This window comes from Sorex araneus, chromosome 2 (genome assembly GCF_027595985.1).
Source record: "Sorex araneus isolate mSorAra2 chromosome 2, mSorAra2.pri, whole genome shotgun sequence".
In the NCBI taxonomy this organism is placed as follows: Eukaryota; Metazoa; Chordata; class Mammalia; order Eulipotyphla; family Soricidae; genus Sorex; species Sorex araneus.
The window spans coordinates 40,484,569-40,508,930 of record NC_073303.1 but is presented as its reverse complement, the minus strand read 5'-3'; the positions used below and the strand labels follow the sequence as shown (position 1 = coordinate 40,508,930).

The window sequence follows — 24,362 nt, the reverse complement described above, 5'->3', positions numbered from 1 at the left end:
TCTACACTCTGGAATTACCCTTGGTGGTACTCAGGGGAACCTATGGGGTGCTGGGGATTGAATGAACCTTGGTTGGCTGTGTGCAAGACAAACACCCTACCTACAGTACTATCACTCCAGCCCTGATAAAATAATGTCTTTGTTTGTTTGTTTTTTGTTGAATCATCGTGAGAACAGTTACAAAACTTTCAGGACCAAGTCTCAGTCATACAATGATCCAACACCCATCCCTTCACCCATGCATATGTTCTACCACCAAAAACCCCAGTATACCACCCTCCCACTCTCCACCCTGCCTGTGTGGCAGATGATTTTCACTTTACTCTCTCTTTACTTTGATTACATTCAATTTTCGACAGAAAACCCACTATTATTATTTGGAAATTCCCCACCCCCCAATAATCAGATCTGCCAAAAAGGCATCATTAGATCTTTTGTTTTCTATTGCTGATAATGAGGAACATATTGTTGCATGGCCATGAAAGCGGCCGCATGGTTTTGGAATTCTGGTATTTTATTAATTAAGTCCAGAGGTATTTCTGCCAGTAGCTGCTGTGTTCCGAGATTGGTTTTCGTGCCTTTGGGATCATGGCTGCTCAGGGGCGGAGGAGCTGTTCCTGAGAGGCTTTTTGTGTATCAGGAAAGGACGCATGGCCGCACAGGCGGCCACGTGGTTTGGAGAAATAGTCTGGGTCCCACATACCGGAGCTGTGTTAGTAGAAGCTCAGTGTCACCAGGATTCCATCTGGAGAAGGCAGGGACTCTGCACCTTCTCTGTCTGGGGCACCCCAGTGTTGGTGGCCTGGTCCGGGGTCCGGAGCATTCTCCAGCTTGCAGTGCCCGCCGGCCAGGATTCTTCACTGCTCAGTGCAGCAAGATGGCCGTTTTAAAAGTTTTATTAGGTTAGAAACTCAACAGCAGAGCTAAGTACATTTGTAAATTGGAATATCAGTCTACCTAATACAAGTGATATCCAAAGTACTTGGATTTTTGTGCAGAATAAAGATCAAAAACCTACATATTAAAAAAGTCATTTCCCTCTACTGGGTGTTCTTAAAGAGAGACATACTGAATTCTTGCATAACGGGATTCATAAAGAAGTCCACTGGCAAACTGTAGCACTGTCCTAGCACCGGTTGTTCATCGATTTGCTTGAGCGGGCACCAGTAACGTCTCCACTGTGAGACTTGTTACTGTTTTGGTATATCGAATATGCCACGGGTAGCTTGCCAGGCTCTGCCATGCAGGCGGGATACTCTCAGTAGCTCGCTGGGCTCTCCGAGAGGGAGGAGGAATCAAACCAGGATCAGCCACATGCAAGGCAAACGCCTTACCCACTGTGCTATCACTCTGCCCCCACCCCCCAGGGGAAACTGGACAAAACATTATCTGGATCCCGGTAACATGGAGATTGTCTGTGTGTCTAGGGGAATGGGTGCTCAAAAACTCACACAGCATGCCCAAGACAAAGCCACTCAAATGGGCCATAGACTTGTAGTCATTTGACCAAGTTTATTGCAGGAGAACAATGTTTATACAGGGGCAGAAAGGATGCATTACATGCAGATCAAGAGGTGGAAAGAAGGGGAATTCTATGGTTACATGGGCTAGATGGGACTCAGTGTCACAAGGTAGCACAGGATTTCTATGAGCTAATGCAGAGATGGAACAATCAACTTTAGACATTACAGGTGTCGGCTCTCCCTGACTCAAAGCCAGCTGCTGGCAGTTGTAAGGCCATCAAGCCATGCTAATCATCAGGGAATGCCGATTCCACTGGCATCAGCAAAGCCCCCACTAAGGCTGGGACCCGGGGCCTTCCTGCACAAGCCCAGCAGCCCAGGTCAGGGAGCTGTGCCAGGAAGAACTCCAATAGATTTGTGTATATGCAAGTTACCACACACAAGTTCACCATGACCAGGTTTAAGTTCACCATGTCCAGGTTCAAGTTCACCATGCCCCGATTAAAGTTGACCATGTTCAGGTTCAAGCTCACCATGCCCGGGTTGATGTTCATCATGTCCAGGTTTAAGTTTACATGCCCAGGTTCAAGTTCACCATGCCCGTATTTGTGTGCTCACCACTGGCAGGCCAATGTTCAAGAAACAAACTGACGCAAGAAAAATAGGTCTATTTGAGTGGCCAGCAACCTGAGAAGATGCATGTCCCAAACAGACTACCTTCTATGGTTACCAGAAGCAATTTTATAGGTAAAGAGGATGGGGAACTAGTTTGGGGAAGGGTGGCACAATGATCAAGAGTCACTTGGCGGATCCCCTGCGGCCCCTTGTCTAGTTCCCTTCATGGAAGAGCTTTATCGTTTTTGTTCTCACATTGCTTATCTTTTCAACTCACAGACCTTACTTAGTGTTTCTGTCCATCAGTGATGAACTCTCTGCACTCATTCATCTGAGCCAATTTTACCTTCATTTGGAAGGACTCATTGGTCAGACTGTATTTCTTTTTTTCTTTTTTTTTGCTTTTTGGGTCACACCCAGCGATGCTCAGGGGTTGCTCCTGGCTTTGCACTCAGGAATTACTCCTGGTGGTGCTTGGGGGACCATATGGGATGCCGGGGATGAACCCGGGTCAGCTGAGTGCAAGGCAAACGACTTACCCGCTGTGCTATCACTCCAGCCCCCGGTCAGACTGTATTTCTACTGGAGAGTTTTCATGCCTTTGAACACTGAATATGGTCATGTACTGCAGGATATTTTGGTTAACCACAGGCCACATATATGGTGGTAGTTTCTATAGATAGCTTAGGTAGGTAGTTTAACCATTTTGGTTTAAGTATACGCCATGACATTTGCACAAAACTGTCTAATGGCACATTTCTTAGAATTATATTGCCACCCAGTGACACATTACTGTCACCCCACTACCTCCAGCTTCTAAGAATTCTGCTGAGAAACTCATCTTGTGGGAGTTGACTTGTATGTGGTGACTTATTCCTTGCTGTTTTCAGGATTCCTTCTTTGACTTTTTCCAAGTTTTTGGTTTGTTTTTTCAGTGCCAGGGATCTAACGTAGGGCCTCACACATGGAAGGGAGGGGCTCTACCATCGAGCTACATCTCTGGTCCAGTAGCCTGTTTTGTTTTTACTTATGAGGTATCTTGGGGTGGGGTTTATTTAGGTTCATCCTATTTGTAGTCCACTGAGCTTATCATATTTGGGTATTAATTTTCTTCAGATTAACCAAGTTTCCAGCCATCTTCAGATTGGTTTGTTGCTTTTCCTTCTCTGGGCCTATCACAGTGTATAGATTGATTTTCCATTTCCTATTCAATAGAACCCTTAGATTGTTACTCATGTAATTTTTTTTCTGATTACACTGTATTTGACTTCAGTGATTAGAATTCTTGATTCTTGTTTCAAGACTGCTGCTTTACCCCTACAGTAACGTTTTCTTTTCTTTTTGGGTCACACCTGATTATATTCAAGGTTTATTCCTGGCTCTTCGCTCAGGGAACCATATATAGTGTTGTGGATCAAACCCAAGTTGGTTTTGTGCAAGGTAAATGCCCTAAAAGCTATACTATTACCCCAGCCCCCTATAGTAACTTTTCAACTTTGAATAGTTCTTATTAATTGAATTTTATTAAATTTTTTTTCAGCAAAATTAACTTTCTTCTGTTTTTTTTTTTTTTTTTGCCACATCTAGCTGTGCTTAAGAGTTTTATTTTGGTTCTGTGCTCAGGGGACCATATGGGGTGCTGAAGATTGGAACCTGGGTTGGCTGCATGCAAGGTTAGTGGACTATTGCTCTGGCCTTTTTCTTATTAAGCTATTTTGTTGTCTCATTTTGTTCATGCACTGTTCTGATTTCATTTAGTTGGCTCCTGTGGACCATAGGTCCTCTTTAACACAATTTATCTGAATTGTCATGTCATTCATAGATCTTCATTTCCTTAGGATTTGTATTCTCAGAATTTCTGTTCCTGAGCTGTTTGTTCTATCCTGTGCTCTGTAACATTGTTCCTGTGCTTTGTGCATTTAATAGAACAGCCACATATCCCATTCTTAGAAGGAAGATCATCCCCAATTCAGGGGCCAAGAGACAGCAGAGGCCTGTGAAACCCCTAGTTTAAGAGCAATTTCCCAGCCAGAGATTTGCAGGCATCCTGAAATTGCTCCCTCTGGTGTCTGTCTGTGGTACTGCTGCTTTTCCTTATTATTTTTTCTTTTTTGGGGGGGTCACACCTGGCTCTGCACTCAGGAATTACTCCTGTGGTGCTCGGGGGGACCATATGGGATGACTGGGGATCAGACCCAGATTGCCCGCGTGCAAGGCAAGTGCCCTCTCTGCTGTACTATCACTCCAGTCTCTCCTTTTCCTTTTTAGGTTTCGGGGGCCACACCTCATGGTGCTGAGGGCTTATACCTGGTTCTGTGCTCAGGAATCACTCCTGGCCATCCTCAGGGGGCCACACGGGGAGCCAGGAATCAAACCTGGGACAGCTGTGTGCAAGGCAAGTGCCCTCCCTGCTGTCCTATCACTCTGGCAAGCATTGCCATTTTCCTGGTGCTCCTGCGGTAGGCAACTTGCTTTCCTTCGTTTAGTGGTCTCCAGGCACCCCACGTGTGCCAGTGACCGTCAGCATCCTGGACAGATGAGTCTCCTGGGCGGCCTTCTAGGGAGCTGGAGGCCACTCCTGAGAAATCAGAAGCAGGGTGCCTTCTAATGGCTTCACGCCGACCTGTCTGACCAAGCGGCGACTTGGGCAGGTGGCTCAGCTCTCCCTTGCTCTCGGCGACCCCCACTCGGAATATGCCGGTCTGGGCAGTGTCCGCATCAGTCAGGAGAGCAATTAGTTCATCTCTGAACATCCAGGACGTTAGAGGTGGCACCCCACAATCCTCCAGCAGTGACCCGGTTGCTTCCTCCCAGGCATGCTGAGTGGTTGGTGTGGGGCTGGGGCAACCAGGAGGAAAGTCAGCCCTTCTCGTGCTGCCGCACAGCTGTTCTCGACTTCCGGCTCACCGGCTGACATTTAAGTGGGTTCTGCACTCATAAACCGATTTTGATTCATTATTGATATGTTGGTGTTTCTTTAGGGAGATCTACCGAAGTAAATATGGAAAATTCTAAACTGGGTTCTGGAGTTCTTGTATAGTATTCTGATTATTATTGAGATGTTGGTATTTCTGTGGGGAAACCCATAGGCTGGGGCATCTTAGTCTGTCTCTATCTTCAATCTCCACCAAAACCAGTGCCCCACTCGCTGTATTATCATCTCTCTGGCCCAAATACTAAAATTCGGTTAAGATGGGGAATTCTTTTGGCTTGCTGTCGTGGGTCCATTATAATCAAAAGGATCTTTACAAATGGAAGAGGGAGAGCAATTTCAAGTGCTCCATGCTGGTTTTGAAGATACAGGAGGCTGTCAGATGTCAAAGACTGGGAATTGTAGAAGCTAGAAAGAGGTAAAAAAAACTGCATTTCCCCATGAGCTTTTAGAGGAAGCACAACCTTTTAGTCCAGTGAGATCTAAATTTTTGTCTTCTGGTTTCCAGAACCTCAAGCTACAAGTGTGTACTATTTAGTCACTAAGTTCATACCAATTTGTTATAGCACAAATAGAAAATGAATATACATGTCTGGGTTTAAAAACTACTAAATAATTTATTGTACAAAATTTACATTTATTGTACATGATGAAAATACGGCAAAATAAGCTGATTATCCACTAATGAAATTTGGTTAATTCATTTTTAAAAATGTTCTGTGAAAATTAAAGCCTTAAAAAAAGTATTTTCTTCCTACTGCAGCCTCAGATAATATGGTATTTTTTTAACCAGTACTGATGGGAACAAGCATTTGGGGACATAGGGTAAAAGACTGAAAATAGGTCAAAAAAGTGCAGGGGGAAGGCCACTGCCAAAGAGTAATCTCCAAGAACTGGGCATTTTCCACGGCACGGCAGATGTTGTGGGGTCATCTTTGCTCTGTGAAGTAAAAACAGATAAACTTTAATTCTTGAATGTTAACATATTTTTCAAAATTAAGGTTTTTGTTTTGTTTTGTGCACACCCAGCAATACTCAGGGGTAACTTCTAGCTCTGCAGTCAGAAAGCACCCCTGATGGCGCTCGGGAGACCATATGGGATGCTGGGGATTGAACCCAGGTGGGGCACATGCAAGGTGAGCACCCTACCCTCTTCTCCGGCCCCACATACTTCTAAAATTTGTAGAGAACCATAAAGCTTCCTGAAAAGCTTAAACTCTGAGGAAAAAAGGTGGGCAGCATTATAACTCCAGACTGTAAATTATACTACAAAGCTATAATTAAAAGTGTATGATGGGCTGGAGCGATAGCACAGCAGGTAGGGCGTTTGCCTTGCATGCAGCCGACCCGGGTTCAATTCCCAGGATCCCATATGGTCCCCTGAGCACCGCCAGGAGTAATCCTGAGTGCATGAGCCAGAAGTAACCCCTGTGCATCGCTGGGTGTGATCCAAAAAGAAAAAAAAAAAGGTGCATGGTGACATACTCTCAGATCAATGGAATGGAAGTGTGAGTCCCGAGCAGCGGTAAACCTTCAAATGCATGGACAGTTAATCGCCAATAGAGGTTAAGTGTATGAAGCACAGCAAGGAAAACCTCTTCCAACAAACGGTGCTGGGCAAACTGCTTAGTTACATGCAAAACTAACAACCCACCTTCTACCCTCTTCAAAAGAGAAAGAAAAGAAAACTGAACTTCTGTGTAAAGGTTCACTCAAAATGGATTTAAAGACCTAGATTATCAAACTTGCCTCTATAAAACACACAGAGAAAAGCATAAGGAAATCTCTCCAAGGTTTTGACCTCAGCTATTTTCAGTGGTATGATACCACTGGATAAGAAATCAAAACCAGAAATAAACAAATGCGACTGTATAAAACAAAAAGGACTGGAGCGATAGCACAGCTGGTAGGGCATTTGCCTTGCATGCAGTCGACCTGGGTTTGATTCCTCCGTCCCTCCCGGAGAGCCCGGCAAGCTACCGAGAGTATCCCGCCCTCAAGGCAGAGCCTGGCAAGCTACCCATGGCGCATTCGATATACCAAAAACAGTAACAACAATGGAGACGTTACTGGTGCCAGCTCGAGCAAATCAATGAACAACGGGATGACAGTGCGGATACAGAGCTGATAAACAAAAAAACTTCGGTACTGTGAAAGAAATGAGGCCTCACATTAAAAAAACACCTGGCTGATTGAGAGAAGCTATTTTCCAATCATACATTAGACAGAGAGCTAATGTTTAAGATAAGTGAGACACTCTCAAAACTCAATAAGTCAAACAACCCCATCAAAGAGATCGGGAGAGGTGAACAAATATGTCCTCAAAGAAGACATAAAGACCAATACACATGTTTGTGTATTGAAATGATGAAAAACGTTCATCACTGATTAACAGAAAGTCAAAATGACCTCAACATCAGTGAAAATGATCTATATCAAAAAGTCTGGAAACACAGGGTCTGGAGCTACAGTACGGTGGGTAGGGTATTTGCCTTGTATGCCGCCAACCCAGATTCAATCCCCAGCATGGTTCCCCCAAACACTGCCAGGACTAACTCCTCAGCATTGACCCAAAGAAGCAAAAATGCCCCCAAACCCAAAAAGACCCAAAAGTCTGGAAACAGTGCTGGAAGGGTGGTGGTAAAATAGGGCACTGTATATGGTACACTAAGCACTTATATCACTTGTCATCCCGTTGTGCGTCGATTTGTTCGAGTGGGCGCCAGTAACGTCTCCATTCATCCCTGTTGTGTGCTAGTGTTGCCCAATGGCATCTGCTTGCTCCAGGAACATGAAGAGCACTATCAGGAGTAATCTTAAGCATAAAGCTAGGAATAACCCCCAAGGAAAGCTGAATATAGGCCAACCCTAAACCCCTTATATACATATATACACACACATACATATATAATGTATATGTAATATATATGTAAAATAGAAAAAGAATTATCAACCATACAAAGTAGCCATACAGAACAATAGTCCTAGGTGTAATGATCTTACTCATAATTTTTAAAGTATCTTAACTATAATACATACTCAATAGGACTGTATATGGTATAGCGGGCAAGGCACTTGCCTTGCAAAAGCTCAACCAGGGTTGATCCCTGGCAAGAAATATAAACCCCTGAACATTTCCTGGAGTAACTCCTGACTGCAGAGCTAGGAGTAACCTTTGAGTATTGCCAGATATAACCCCCACTTAAAAAAAAAAAAAGATACACACACACACACACACACACTCACAATAACCATGATATGGCTTACACTGTAATACCTTTCTCATAAAACAAACAACAACAAAAGATTAAAAAACAATCACTAAATTCCAAAGAGGACTTGCTCATTTTTTTTTTTTTTTGCTTTTTGGGTCACACCTGGCAATGCACAGGAGTTACTCCTGGCTCATGCACTCAGGAATTACTCCTGGTGGTGCTCGGGGGACCATATGGGGTGCTGGGAATTGAACCTGGGTCGGCTTTGAGCAAGGCAAACTCCCTACCCGCTGTGCTAATGCTCCACCCTAGAACTTATTCATTTCTCTAAGCTATTGTACTCACTCATCACAGTGAGTACAGTGAAGAATTTGTTTTGGGGGCTGGAGCGATAGCACAGTGGATAGGGCGTTTGCCTTGCACATGGCCAACCTGGGTTCGATTCCCAGCATCCCATATGGTCCCCTGGGCACCACCAGGAATAATTCCTGAGTGCAAATCTAGGAGTATCCTCTGGTGCATTGCCGGGTGTGACCACAAAGGATTTGTTTTTGAGGCCCAGAGCAATAGTAAAGGGGTATGGAACTTGCCCTGCACCCGGTCAATCTGGGTTTATCCCCAGCTTTCCACAGGGTCCCCCGAGCCCTCCAGAAGTGAATCCTGAGAGCCAGGAGTAATCCCTGAGCATCACTAAAAATTTTTTGAAAATAGTCTTCATCACACAGCTATAGAAAATAGTCCACTACACTCTAGTTTCAATAGTTCTAATAAACAAAATTTTATATAAAGACATGTGTATAACATAAAGCTGATTATATTTGGCTTACTTATATGGTATATAAAATCCAAGTTTAGGACTGGAGCAATAGCACAGCGGGTAGGCACTTGCCTTGCACGCAGCCAACCTGGGTTCAATCCCTGGCATCCCATATGGGCCTCAAGCCAGGCCAGAGTCATTCCTGAGTGGAGAGCCAGCAATACCCCTGATCATCACTGGGTGTGGCCCCAAAACAAACCAAAAACACAAAAACAAATTTAAAAAAATCCATATTGTATATCCAAGCTTATGGATATATAACCAGAGAAATTAGGTGTTTAAGCTGTGGTAAAACTTCCATACGGTGAGGGCTGGAGAGACAGTACAGGGGTTAAGGTGCTTGCCTTGCATGCACTGGCTCAGTTTCCAACACCACATTTGATTCCAGGAACGATGCCAGGAGTGACCCAAGCCAGGAATGGTCCCTAAGCACTGCTGTGTGTAGCCCAATGTTCCCCCATCTCCCCAAAAGGGAAAAACTTACACATGGTTTGATTATGTGGAGCCACTCATTAAGATATTCAACAAGACCTAAGGCATCGGGGATGTTGTCTCCTTCTGAAACAAATTTTAGCAGGATCACCATTGGGATTTCTTTAGAACAGCTGCAAAGAAAGTAATTGCATAAGTGACACAACAGCAAAACTTATAAAGAAAACTCTGATACAAAATCAAGTCTGTTTTAATAGCTACAATGGTATTCCAGGTCTTGAGTAAGGGTAAATGAGTCTGATAACTTGCTTCTCTCCCCTTGCCCGACACTTTCCAGCTGTGGGGAAATGACAGGCACCATGTCATGCTCAACTCAGGACTAGGCAAGTCTGTGCCTAGTCATGAAGAAGCTCTAGTCTGAGCCTTAGCACATGAGGGATGTTTCTTCACATCCTAAATCTACTCTAAAATATGATTTTCAGAAGCACCACAGCAAAGAAAACACCGTTTATAATCTAAAGCACCAAGGAAAGCAGTCCAGCAGAACATACAGCTCAAAGGGGGAAAGGGCTCCCACACCTCGAGACACAAACGCCACTTTGTAAGCGGTTATCATGTGCTAAGCTTTGGATGGACCGAATGGGTGTGGCTTCGACTCTGGAGGGAACTCAGTGCTCTCTAGCCCTGAGCACTCCCTCACCCCCCGTGTTCCACTCTCCACGGGGCTTCCCAGTGCGGCGCCGCAGCCTTTCCCCACCTGACCTCTGTCTCCTCCACTCGGCAGGACCAAGGTGCTCCGCCTGGTTCCCACCTTTTGCTGTGTTGGAGGTACACTATTTCTCCAAGTAGAAAGCTGGAGCCGGGGGGCCAGAGAGATGGCACAGCGGGTGGCACACTTTGCCTTGCACGTGGCTAACCCCGGTTCAACCCCCGGCATCACGTATAGTCTCCTGAGCCTGCTGGCAGTGATCCCTCAGCACAGAGCCAGGACTAAGTACTGATCAGGTATGGAACAACAACAACAACAAAAAAAAACGAACTAGGTTTTCAGAGAAAACAAAAGAAAGCTGGGATAATATCAAGAATAGCCAAAGATTGGTGAAACAAGTGTAAAGGAAAAACAAGTTAAAATGCCTGCGTCATTTCTGATAGTGAAACCATTTGTTTCAGAAAGAACTCAGTGACGTCATTACAAATAACAGGAAACCACTTAATTTTTTTTTTAAGTGGGGGGTGTTAGGCTAAACTCCACAGTACTCAGGGCTTAGGGATCCCTTCTGGTGGGGCTCAGGAGACCATACGCAGCGCCAGGGAGGGAAGTGTCTCACCTGCTGTACTCTCTCTCCGGCCCACAGGTTCAACTTTTAGATTAAAATTTAGGCTCAGTGTGATCTTGGACCCTGGGCGCCCTAGTGAAATGGTTGAAAAGTTCAGGATTTGGGACCAGATACCTGTTTCTCTCCTGGCTCTGCCACTTACCATCTGGCAAGTCCTTGCTGGTCTTTATTTCTCTAATTGTAACGTGATTTTATTTTATTTTATTTTTGCTTTTTGGGTCACACCCAGCAATGCACAGGGGTCACTCCTGGCTCATGCACTCAGAAATCACCCCTGGTGGTGCTCAGGGGACCATATGGGATGCTGGGATTTGAACCTGGATCGGCCGTGTGCAAGGCAAACACCCTACCCGCTGTGCTATCACTCCAGCCCCCGTGATTTTATTTTTTATTTAAAAAAATTATAAGAAAGATATTCAGATCATCTTTATTTCATTATTTACAGGGGCGGGGGTGGGAGAGTCGGGCTATACCCGACGATGTCATGGGTTACTTCTGGCTCTGCATGCAGGAATCACTCCTGGCAGTACTTGGGGGACCATGTAAGATGCTGGGGATCAAACCAGGTCAGCGCGTACAAGGCTGCTGCACTGTTGCAACCTGTTGTCCTATTGCTCCAGTCCCCTGTAATATGACTTTAAGAAGTACACACTGGGGTCTTCCTTTGCAAGGGCAAGTTTCTACTTCTGAAATGTATTCCGTAAGGAGGCAGAGCAGCAGCAGTTGGGCTGGTTTCTGCCCAGGTCTGCAAGGCACTGCTGAAGACATCGGGCTGATGGCCTCTCCTCACGGGAGAGAAAGAGTCAATCACAAGGCTTAAAAAGTAGCAAGGAATCTTCTCAACAGCTGCCCTGTCTTTTCAAAACCACTGTCCTCTGAGAACTGAGCAGGCACAACAATTCCCCAGGAAAAGGAAGAGCCGGAGGGCGCAGGGCATAGGGCGAGACCTGGTTCTTCCCGAACTCGACTCCAGACAGTAAGCCATCAGGCAGGTAAACTCAGAGGGCCTAAGTGTCGACGAATCTGGTGGCAAATGGGGCATGGACATATAAGGCTGAAGATTTGTAAAAAGAAAATAGATCTCTTTCTGTTTTCCATCCAGGGTACAATCCCTGGCAGAAAGTTGGGAGTAGCCCAAAATATTGTCGGATGTGCCTCCCCCATAGCCCCCCAAGAAAAGAAAGATAAGTGTTATGTACATCTGACCACTATTTATTTTTTTAAAAGTAATTTTTTTTTACAAATAAATTTACTTAGAGAAACATGAGGGGTGGGGAGATGTGGGGGATGGGGGGGCGGGAAAAGAGATGGAGCTGGAGGTTGAGAGTGTAGGGAGGAAGGGAGGGGAGGAGGGAGGGAGAGAGGTACTCAAGAGAGAGTAGGCGCTTCTCCAGAGGGGAAGAAGCTGAGAGCAGACATCTGAGGTTGCAATGCAGGCCAATCTCCAGGGTAGAGAAAGAGATATTCTACCACAATTTAAAATAGTGACCGCAGATACTGTACAGAGTAAGTTTCAGGACCTCTAACATGCCACACATTACAATGCATTAAATATACTGTATTTCGTAGAAATGACACCTGTACCTATATATTCATTGCAGCACTGTTCACAATAGCCAAAATCCAGAAACAACCCAAGTGCTCTAGAACAGATGACCGGTTAAAGAAACTTTGGTACATCTACACAATGGAATACTATGCAGCTGTTAGGAGAGATGAAGTCATGAAATTTGCTTATAAGTGGATAAACATGGAAAGTATCATGCTAAGTGAAATGAGTCAGAAAGAGAGGGACAGACATAGAGGGACTGCACTCATTTGTGGAGTATTAAATAACATCACATGAGGCTGGCACCCAAGGACAGTAGACACAAGGGCCAGGGGGACTGCCCCATATCTGGAAGCCTGCTTCATAATCGGAGGGAGAAGGCAGATGGAATAGAGAAGGGATCACTAAGAAGATGATGGCTGGAGGAACCAGTTGGGATGGGAGATGCACGCCAGAAGTAGATAATGGACCAAACATGATGACCTCTCAGTGTCTGTGTTGCAAGCTATAATGCCCAAAAGCAGAGAGAGTATGGGGAATATTGTCTGTCATAGAGGCGGGGGAGGGTGGGAAAGGGGGCTATACCTGGGATATTGTGGTGGGGAATGTGCACCGGTGGAAGGACGGGTGTTTGATCATTGTGAGATTGTAACCCAAACATGAAAGCTTGTAACTATCTCACAGTGATTCAATAAAATTTAAAAAAATACTGGGGCTGGAGCAATAGCATAGCGAGTAGGGCGTTTGCCTTGCACGCGGCCAACCCTGGTTCGATTCCCAGCATTCCATATGGTCCCCTGAACACTGCCAGGGGTGATTCCTGAGTGCGGAGCCAGGAGTAACCCCTGTGCATCGCCAGGTGTGACCCAAAAACCAAAAAACAAACAAAAATACTGTAGTTCAATCTTTCCCTTGAATATAAAAATTCTAATATGGTACCAATTTATGAATATATTTCCAAAGTTCTAGTCATTCAACACACTATCCTTGTCTTAATTTCCTTTTAAAATAAGGTGGGTGGGGAGCAAATGTACAAACACACTCACCTTTCATCATAGAGTGTCTTTGTGATGCCTCCTCCAGGGATACGGATACAGCACTCAGAATCGTCTATCTCAGGGATACTTGGGCTTCGTTCCATTTCTGTCCAGTTAAGGCTCTTTATTTTATTTTGAACATTTTTTTTCGTGGAAGGTGTATACAGGTACCTGAAGGGAGTACTAGAAAGAACCAGATAATTAACTTTCTAAAAGACTCATGGATATGAACATTCACTGAAGTGTCAGTTTTTAGCAAAGCTTATTATGTTCTCTGTATTTTCACACTACAAGATAAATTGTTTCTATGAAAGAATTACAAAATGTTGCTCTGATTTGCTCTTTATACATTTAAGTATGTAAAGAAAAGGGAAGACAAACTAAGGCTGTCACAAGGATAAACCCCTTCCTGCTGCTAGTCATGCCCTTCTGGGCGTGAGGCTTATTGTGGGATTCCTGGAAATGCAACATCTGTTGTGACATTCCAAGGGATTTCTTTAGTTTTGAAAGATAACACTTGCCGGTCGTTTTCATCATGGCTTCTTAAGTATATAAATTATAATACAGTTCAATAGTTTATATTTCTATCTCTTGAATATTTTCTCTTACATTTATTTAGGCTGGTGGGTTAACCCAGTGGTTCTCAGGTTCTGTGCTCAGGGATCACTCCTGGCAGGGATGGAGGGACCAGGTGGGATGCCGGGGATCACACCTGGTTGGCTGAGCACAGCAAGCACCCTATCCCTGCACCCTCTCTCCACTCCCTCTCTCTCAGTATGACATATCTGGGAGCTATACTTAAAGGCAGTTGGATTTCTGTAACTACAAAGTTCAAACATATAGGAAGAGACAGAAATACCAGTCTTTTAAAAAATCATGTCGGGGCTGGAGCGATAGCACAGCGGGTAGGGCGTTTGTCTTGCACGCGGCAGACCCAGGTTCAATTCCCAGGAGTGACCCCTGAGCATCACCGGGTTTGGCCCAAGCAGCTAAAAAAACAAACCAAAATAAAACAAAAATCACCTCAGTTGGACAGAGGAGAGAAATAAACGGTCCCTGGCTACCAAAAAAAAAAAAATCATCTTAGTAAATCTAGGCTGCTTTTTTTTCCTTCTGGGGGCAGGGGCGGGGTGGGCCACACCTGCAGATGCTCAGGGGCTATTCCTAACTCTGTGCTGAGTGACCCCTGGGGATGTTAATGGGACCATATGTAGTACTTGGGGTTGTACTAGGGTCATGGCCAAAGCAGCCACATGGAAGGTAAGTGCCTTACTTCTAGCCCTTTTTTGGGGGTTTTTCTGGGGTCATACCCAGTGGCGCTCAGGGGTTATGCCCAGCATGGTGCTTGGAGGCCAGTACTTGGTAGACCAGGTGGTGCCAGGGATCTAACCTGGTCTGCTCCAACCCACTGAGCTCCTGCTCTGGCCCAGAGTCCCCCTTTCTGCTGGTTCTCTTCATCACCTAAGCTCTGTGACACTGCCATGTATATGATACCAACCAATCAGAACATGGTTCCACAACCTTTAGACCACTACCTTTGTTCCACTACCTTTATATCAAAGCCTGCCCTGTGCCCAAACGGGCACCATTCCTATACAGACTAAAAGAATCTACCCCTCTCTGGGCTGCAGTGGGTAGGGTGTTTGCCTTGTACACGGCCAACCCAGGTTTGATCCCCAGCATTCTATACAGTCCCCCGACAACCGCCAGGAGTAATTCTTGAGTGCAGAGGCAGGAGTAACCCAAGCATTGCCAGGTGTGACCCAAAAGGAAAAAAAAAATCTATCTATATAATATATATACATATATGCATATGTGTATATATATAACTCCATCTCTTAATTTTCTTAAATTACTTTCCAAATTAAGGTAAGGATAGGACTACATATACTTTTATTAGTTCATTTTAACCTGTGAATAGAGAAACCATAATAGCACTCTAATTCAAAGAGTAACGTTCAGAAGGCACATACCCACCAAGCTGTAGGTCATTACAGTGATAGGAGTGACTGCTGGAAAGAACGACGACTTGGGCAAAGTTGCTACTTTTCACCCAGGAAAGCAGTTTTTCACAAAATGACTTTGATTTAAACTGAGTAACAAAGAAAAGCCGAAAGTTAGACCTTGGAGTTTAAGATTAGTACTCTACATACTACAGGGGTTATTCGTGGAGGGGCTTGGGGCACCATAGGTGGTGTAGGGGATCCACCCGGAGCGACCTCGTGCAAAGCAAGCGTCCTTCTCACTGTACTAGTTCTCTTGCCCCTCTTTTTCTATAATTTTTAAAAATGAGACTTGGCACACCAACTGTGCTGAGGGTTTCCTTCTGGCTCTGTGCTCAGGTATCACCCATGCTCTGGGGAGCATATATGGTGCCGATAATTATACTATTTTTCCAACCCAAAAGATTAAAATCATGAGAAATTTGTTTTACCATCCTAGTCAGCACATCAGGAAGTTTCCTAATGCCTACCCATGACTGATTCTAGGACATGGCTCAGGAGGCCGTGGACCAAGCAGGCCAGAGGCCAGCGCTGGGGGCTGAGGCCCTCCTGTGTTGCTCTGGGGTCCAGCTAGGAACAGGGATCAAACCCGGAGCCTTGCAAATGCACAAGGCTCGAAAACATACTCTCGTTCTCTGAGTTATCCCCTCAGCCCCTAAGCTTTGGGCATGACACTGTTAACTAAATAAAGGAGGATTGATTCTAATATAAATATTGAAGTAACCAGATCATCACTCACAAGAGTATGATGCTCGGAAAAAAATTAAAAGTCCCACCAACAACATAATAAAATGTCCCACCAACAATATAATCAGCAAATAATGAAACAATAGAATCTCAGAGAGTTCGACTGAATGTCACTTGCAGTAACATGGAGGAGGAACTTCACAAATAGGGTGTCGGGAAAAAGAAGCCAAACATCAGAAAGTACATGCCATAACAGTGCTGCATACAGAGTTATATAATAACTAGAACAGGGCAAGGGGGAGGGCCTCACTGTTGATAAATTTCTTGTCTCCTATACACGGGTCCCTTAACCCACTCAGTATATAATGAGAATTTCTCTAGACAGAGGCACTATCTTAGAGGATGGCGGAAGTAAGAGTGACGTAAGAATTTTGAATCAATTCTCTCAATAAACTTCATTTCTCTTTGAGGTAAGATAACAAAGAACGACAGCTGGTGGTGATGAGTTGTGAAGGAAACTGGCTATAGGATGAGTCAGAAACTGGGGCCAGCGACAGTGCAGCTGGGAAGGCTCCTGCCTTGCACACAGGTGAACTCCAGAGCCACACAGAGGTCTCTTGAGCAACACGAGGAGATTAATAGCTGTGGCACCTCCTGAAACTCCCTCAAAAGAACAGAAACAGTGGTCTGGGAAGACTTTTCTGATGAGGTAACATTTAGGCAAATAATAACAGAAGCCATTTAAGTAAATAGGGAAAAAAATTTTAAGTAAATAAGTTAGTATATGGCTTAAGAAAGAAGGGAACTTCGCCTATATGAACAGTGCAAGGAGGACAGTGCGGCTGAAGCACAGTGACAGAGTGGGAGCAAGAGAAAGAAGCAATGGGCAGAGAAATGGCTGGACATTAGGTTTGGCTGAAAAACTGTCAGGGGGACCCCAGCAATGGCAGAAATACTCTCTACGGCATCTACTTGCTGGGTGGGGCTTCTGGGAACTTGAAATGTGACTACCGTGACAAAGATGTGCAATTTTTTTTTTTTTTTTTTTTACTTTTTGGGTCACACCCGGCACTGCACAGGGGTTACTCCTGGCTCAGGAATTACTCCTGGTGGTGCTCGGGGGACCATATGGGATCCTGGGAATTGAACCTGGGTCGGCCTCGTGCAAGGCAAACGCCCTACCTGCTGTGCTATTGCTCCAGCCCCCAAGATATGCAATTTTTAATAATTACCTTTAATCAAAATTTAAACGGCTCCTATATACAGCTAGAGGATATCACGAGGGACAGAGCAGATGCCACACCTCACAAGCCACAGAAAGGCGTGAATTCACTGAGATGGGAAGCCACTGGCAGTTTGTTTCTTAAATTTGGGCCCCATCTGTGTGGTAGCCCTGGGCTACTCTTGGTTCAGTGAGTGAGAGCTGCTCCTGGAGATTCAGGGGGTCCATGTGGTCCCAGGGACGGGCCCAGTCACTCAGGCCAGTGTGCACTGCAGCCTGCGGAGCTCTCCCTCCAATGCCCCACTGCAGGGGTCGAAGCAGAGGAAAGAGATTCTTACTGAGGCTTAAAGGGTCGCTCGTGTGGTCTGCAAACAGACTGTTAGGGTTTGCGGGGACAGTGGCGCTGTGAGACAGCACTGATCTGGACTGGATGGTAGCAGTGGGGGCAGGAAGGTGTGGAATTCAAAATATATTGTTATATAATTTATATGGAGATGCCAGTGGCTGAAGTAAAATGGAATAAACCTACAATATCCCTATGCTTAAGTACCTTCACTAAAGCTACCTGAGCTGGGACTATGTAAAACCTATTATGATGTCCTAATTCCTTTCATATGATCGTGAAATATCGGCAATACCTGTGAGAATTTGAGAACTTTTTCCTCCATGAAAAAGACCTTTCTTAACTGCACATTCGACATCACTGTATCACTGTATACTGTCATCCCGTTGTTCGTCGATCTATTCAAGTGGGCACCAGTAACGTCTCTATTACACTCAGCCTTGAGATTTTAGCAGCCTTTCCTCAATCCTCTTTCCCAATGATGGAGGCTCTTTCAGGGTCAGGGGAATGAGACCTATTGTTACTGCTTTTGGCATATCGAATACATCACGGGTAGCTTGCCAGGCTCTGCTGTGCAGGTGGGATACTCTCGGTAGCTTGCCGGGCTCTCTGAGAGGTATGTATATATCTGTTACCATATTTGGGATATGAATACACCAAAGGAAGCTTTCCAGGGTCTCCCCATCGGGCAACAGACTCTTGGTAGCTTGTCAGGTTCTCCAAGAGGGAGAATTAGGCTATTAGATGAATATATTCATTCAATATAAAGAGCAGAAATTATTTTGGATTAATCAAGATCAGTATTTTTCATTATTTCGCTCTGATACTTAAAAAGACGAATACAACATACCAACCTTAATAAAAATGGATCTTAACTGAAGGGCCACTAGCTTCTTTGAAGGTAACAAGTATACTGCAAAGGAAAAAAATATATGACATCAACAGTAAAATGAAAAAGTTATACAAGTGAAATTATTGATATAAAATTAAAATTGAATTATGAGAACATTTGTATTTAGATATTTTCAGTACAAATACAGAATATGTACACAATGTTATTTAATAGAAAACATTTTGTGGGGAGTTATATATCCAGCGGTGCTCAGGGGTTATTCCTGGCTCTGCACTCAGGAATCACTCCTGGAGGTGCTCGGGGCATCATAGGAGACAGCAGAGACAGAACCCAGGTTGGTCACATGCAAGGCAACGCCCTACCCACTGTACTACTGCTCTTGTCCAACAGAAAACACTTTAAAATGCACACCTGCACTATGTTCTATGGAACAGATTCATTTTTGAAAATTTAGCACTGCACTGTAGCATGTCATCCCATTGTTCATTTATCTCTGCTCGAGCGGGCACCAGTAACGTCTCCATTGTGAGACTTACTGTTTTTGGCATACCGAATATGCCACGGGTAACTTGCCAAGCCCTGCCATGTGGGCGGGATACTTTTAGTAGCTTGCTGAGCTCTCCGGGAGGGGCGGAGGAATTGAGGCACCATAGGAGATAGCAGAGATAGAACCCAGGTTGGCTGCATGCAAGGCAAACGCCCTACCTGCTGTGCTATCCCTCCAGTCCTTTTGAAAATTAAAAAAAAAAAAAATTCAAATTCAAAAATATTTTTATTCTGACTTGAATTATAAAACCAGAGACGTATTCCCCCTAAAAAACAGTTCTGGTATTACAACAAATATGTCATTAACAATATTTTTTGAGGCCATGGGGATAACTCGAAGGACTGGAGGGAATGTGCTGCACGGAGGAGCCCCAGGTGCAGCCCCAGGTCCCACCAGGTGTGGCTCCTACCATCCCAGGCCAATCAGCACTCCGCCCCAAAAGGAATGCTCCTGTTTCTCATATTCTCTCCTTGTCTAAGGAATAGCTACAATCATTGGGATTGATAACAAAAGGAACAAAATGTGCTCGAATTGTAGCAATATCCTAGACACATATATAAATAGTTATATTTGTATAACTATAAGATCTGAAATAGCATGCATAAGTCAGGGCTGGAAAGATGGTCCAGTGCATAGGGCACCTGCTTGCACATGGCGAACCAGGGGTATCCGGATCCCCGGTACCCAACACAGTTCCCTGAGCCCCACAGGAGTGATCTCTGGGCGCAGAGCCAGGAGTCAGTCCTGAGCACTGCCAGACATGTCCCCCAAATAAACAAAACAATAAGTTAATTTTAAAATGTTTTCTATTTTTGGTTTTCCTCAAAAGCCAAAAAATCAAATTCAGGTTTTAAAAATGGGAATCGGGGGGCCGGAGCGATAGTACAGTGGGTAGGATGATTGCCTTGCGCAGAGCCAACGCGGGCTCGATCCCCGGCATCCCATATGGTCCCCCAAACATCGCCAGGAGTAACCCCTGAGCATGCTGGGTGTGACCCAAAAAGCAATAAATAAATAAAAATGGGAATCTCGGAGCTGGAGCGACAGCACAGTGAATAAGGCAGTTGACTTGCATGTGGCAGACTTGGGTTCAAGTCCCAGCATCCCAGGAGTAATTCCTGAGTGCAGAGCCAGGAATAATGCCTGAGCATTGCTGGGTGTGACCCAAAAAGCCAAAAAAAAAAAAAAAAAGGGAATCTCAAATTCTACCTAAAGTTCCAAGTACAATCTCATCTCTTTTCCCAAAAAGACAAAGAACTAAAGCTAGAATATAAAAGACAGAACAGGACCATGTGGATGGGTCAGAACTGGTGCCTAAAGCTGACACTAGGTAAGTATTTGCTACTGATGAATACTGCAGTCTAATTTCTCCATAATTTAATTTGTGGGAGGTTTGGATCACACCTGGCACTACTCAGGAGTAACCCCTCCGCACAGTGGTGCTTAGGGGACCAGATGTGGTACTGGGGGTCAAACCAAGGCAGCTGCCGCGCCACATGCAAGGCAAGTACCTTACTCACTGTGCTTTCTCTCCAGCTTCCTAGTTTCATCCTCTAATGTTACTTTTCATTTCTAATGTTAAACCACTCTACTGTCCCGTAGAATAAAATGGGCCGAAGGCTTACATACCTTCAGTATTTGTACTGAGTTCTGTTGAATTTTCTTCTGCGGTGGCATATGGGTTATTTCCAACCATCGGAACTAGACAATCAGTATAGAAGTAACCAATCTTACACATGTCCAGCGTAGAAATAATCAGATCTATTGCAAGCTGGCCAACATTCCCAACGGATACTGCTGGCTGAAATCATTAAAACAATATATGTGCTCAGTAATATATTACCACCAGCAGCACTTTAAAAACAAACAAAAAACAGAGCCAGAAGAAAAATAATCACAGCCCAGTACTGAATGTGTCAGGCATCACAAGTGGCTGCTGCCCCATCCATTAGCTGTAACTAAGATGTCTGTGGGGCCTTCTCCACCTTGACTGACTTAACTCTTATTGCGCGCGCGGACTACGTCAATCATTGCTACAGTACTGGGAAAACAGATCAACAGAAGTTTCTGCCCTTGTGGAGCTTTCTCTCTAGAGAAGTTTATGTATTTTGTCTATATATTTTGTTTTTAAAGTAAACTATACACTGGTAAGTGCTATGGGCGGGATGTGGGGTGGGGTGGGGAGACAGGGAGGGAGGGAGGGAGACAGCGACAGAGAGAGGAGGGAGGTGCTTGGTTTGAGTTCTATACAAGATGATCCAGGAAAGCTCCACTTCTGCTGACAGCAACTGTAGCCCTGAAAGTGGTAAGGGGGTGAATCACCCACAGACTGGGGGGAAAAATGTTCAGGCAACGGGAAAAGCTTCTGTACTGCCTATGTGGTAGGAGCAAACGTGGCTACTGAGTCTTCTTTCCACCTGTTAGTACCCAACAGTCAGGGTTTCCCTTTAAACTGACCCCACACATTTCCTTCTATTGCCATGACTTCAATAGCCAAACTGCTAAATCTCTACTTATCTGAAATAGTCGGGGTCCATCACTTATCTGAATGCCAGAGTCCAAGAATGGAAACTTAACTTTTGTTCAATCTTGCTACTATATTTTACATTTCAGGGAAGAGCAATTATTCACCCATTAAGACCAGGAAACTCCCCCTTGCCTAACACCACTTTAAAAATATTTTTTAAATTGAATTACATTAAGATCTAGTTAAAAAGCTGTTCATGAGTTTCAGCCATACAATGTTCCAACACCCATCTCTTCACCAGTGCACATTTCCCTTCACCCATGTCTCCAGTTTACCTCCTGCCCTGCAGACTGCCTTTATGGCAGACACTTTTCTTCTCTCTCTTATTTTGCGTTTAGGCATTGGGGTTTGCAATACTGTTACTCAAAGGGTATCCTGCTTATCACTTTACCTCTTTTCAGCAATCCGTCTGTGTCCAGTGTGATCATTTCCAACAATCACTGTCATCGGAATACAGAACTAATTTCCATTGATTCTGTTTCCAAAGTATCTCTTTAATGTAGCTCCTTCCTTACATTCTTTCAGCAATTACAATTTCTTTTTTTTGCCTTCACATATCCCTTTGACTGGTCTTTACTATCTCACTGCTGTCACCCTTCATGCACTCATGTTTACACAACTTCTCCATCACTTTTGACAATGGTTAATGCCTCCTGGAAACACCATTTCCTCCGAATTTAAATGTTGGATACTTAATGCATACAAGAATCACTGTTCTGTTTCTCTAACCTAAAACCTCTCCACACAGAACATTCTCCAATGATGTTTTCTTGATATACTGGGCCCCCTATTCTAGGCATAACTTCCGACTCTTAACCATCCAGGTCTCTCTTATGCCTTCATGTCTCTGGTTTAAACATTTCCCCTCCCCAAAGCCTTACTCCCCCACTCATCTTTTAGGTACTTTTTTTTTTGCTTTTTGGGTCACACCCAGCGATGCTCAGGGGTTACTCCTGGCTTTGCATTCAGGAATTACTCCTGGCAGTGCTTGGGGGACCATATGGGATGCCGGGGATCGGATGCCGGGGATTGAACCCGGGTCGGCCGCGTGGAAGGCAAACGCCCTACCTGCTGTGCTATCGCTCCGGCCCCATTCCCCACTCATCTTTTAAACATTCCCTTTTGTGATTATTTTTCAGGAAAATGCATTGAAAATATATACAAGTTTCTTCTTTAGCACACCAGTACACATTTGTTTTTAGCATTCATTGATATTTGTGTGCATAATTGAAATGGAAATTGCCAAGAACTGAATCTTCTTATTGCCATCTTTTTTGTGCATACTTTTTGGCAGAAGTGCTGGGAGCTGAACCCAGTTTCACTATTCTCAAAAAAAAAAAAAATACAGGGGCTGGAGAGGTAGCACAGTAGGCAGGGCACTTTCTTTGCACACAGCCAACCTGGGTTTGATCCCTAGCACCCCATATGGTTCTCGGTGTCCAGCAGGATTGATTCCTGAGCAAAGAGCCAGAAGTTCTGAGCAGTGTCAGGTGTGGCCCCAAATAAACCCCAAATAACCACCCCCACCCCCATACTGTATGACTTAGTGGTTGAGGCCATTTGGCCCTACTCTAGGCAAAGAACTTTACATAATATTGTATTAGTTTTAGGTGTCTAAAGAAAATAATTTGGTATCTGTACATACTACCATACTGGAACTGATACCATAACTTACAATTAACATCTCCATCACTACGGTTACATTTTTACATTTGAGGGGTAGGGGCAGTAAAAAAGAGCTTTTACAATCCACTCTCCTAGCAACTTACAAATATGCAACAAAGTACCATAGGGTGTGGTACATGTCATATTTACACTAACTGGAAATCTGTCCTTTCCACTTCCATCAACTTTGACACCTAGCCTTTCATCCCCACCTTCTAGCAATTTCTAGCAAACCTATGTTCTGAGTTGGGAAGTAGAATTGGGTGTGTGTGGGGGGGGGCGAGGTTTCTTTGTTCACTTTTTTCCGGTTCCATACGTATTTCTCTATATAGTTCTTGGGGTCCAACACCTCGCAATAAATCCTACAGCATTTTCCCTTCTCTTTCAACCTTACAGCACATGCTGCCCCCCATTGGCTGAGATTTCCAAGTAGTCTGAAAGTCCTGATGACAAAGTAAGTCGATTTTCACATAAGAGCACATGTATTGAAACAATAAATGCAGATGGGCGGTTACACAGTAGTGAAAACCACGTGTCAACCCCGGTTCATAGTTTTTCTTTAAAACCCTACTTGTAACTTTTTGGTTAAAAGCAATGAGTGACGCTAAAACCAAGTGAAATCTTTTTTTTAAAAAAAAACAAACATTTTTTTTTTTTGAGTGAAAAATTACGAATCAAGATCCGCCTGGTCAATGAAAAGAACGTATGTGTTAATATCCAACCCAGGCTGCCACCGCGGCCAACAAGTAGGGGGCTGGGGAAGCCCCCCCCCCCGGCGAGGGGTGCAGAGCACCGCGGCGCCCTGGAGGAGCAGCAGGCTGGGGCGGGCTGGAAGGGCGCGCGAAAGCCGGGACTCACCATCAGGAGCGTGAACCCCGAGAGGTCGGGGGCCGAGTCTCCGCAGGGGACAAACATGGCCGGAAAGAGGGGGGACCCGGGGTCCGAGGGCCGGCTGGGAGGGAGCTAGGACCACCGGAGGAAGCCACGAGCCGGCCCCGAGTCCGAATCCCAGGACCCACCGGCGCCGCGGGAGGGGCAGGACCCGGCGGGCAGGGTCCTTCGTGGCCCTCGGCGCGGGGGTCCTGGGAGTCCGTCCAGCTCTCTGCCGGTCGGGAGGG

General features: G+C 44.9%; 1 protein-coding gene across 1 annotated transcript; it reads right to left on the bottom strand.

The window, feature by feature from the left end:
• Positions 1 to 3,643: 3,643 nt before the first annotated feature.
• PSMG2 (proteasome assembly chaperone 2) lies at positions 3,644 to 24,299 on the bottom strand. Its single transcript, XM_004620115.2, has 7 exons — positions 24,103 to 24,299; positions 20,682 to 20,853; positions 18,507 to 18,565; positions 15,371 to 15,489; positions 13,407 to 13,580; positions 9,527 to 9,647; positions 3,644 to 5,950 (listed from the first exon to the last, which is right to left on the bottom strand). The coding sequence occupies exons 1-7, from the start codon at positions 24,157 to 24,159 to the stop codon at positions 5,855 to 5,857; spliced, it is 798 nt and encodes a 265-aa protein (XP_004620172.2). The 5' UTR covers positions 24,160 to 24,299; the 3' UTR covers positions 3,644 to 5,854.
• Between the last annotated feature and the right edge of the window lie 63 nt (positions 24,300 to 24,362).

What these genes read in the sequence shown, in the direction of transcription:
- PSMG2 (XM_004620115.2), bottom strand. Translation starts at nt 24,159, where the DNA reads ATGTTTGTCCCCTGCGGAGACTCGGCCCCCGACCTCTCGGGGTTCACG. An exon ending in AAGACACTCTATGATGAAAG is followed by an intron (nt 9,648 to 13,406) that starts GTGAGTGTGTTT and finishes CTTTCTTTGCAG; the next exon opens with CTGTTCTAAAGAAATCCCAA. An exon ending in TCCACATAATCAAACCATGT is followed by an intron (nt 5,951 to 9,526) that starts GTAAGTTTTTCC and finishes TTTACTTCACAG; the next exon opens with AGCAAAGATGACCCCACAAC.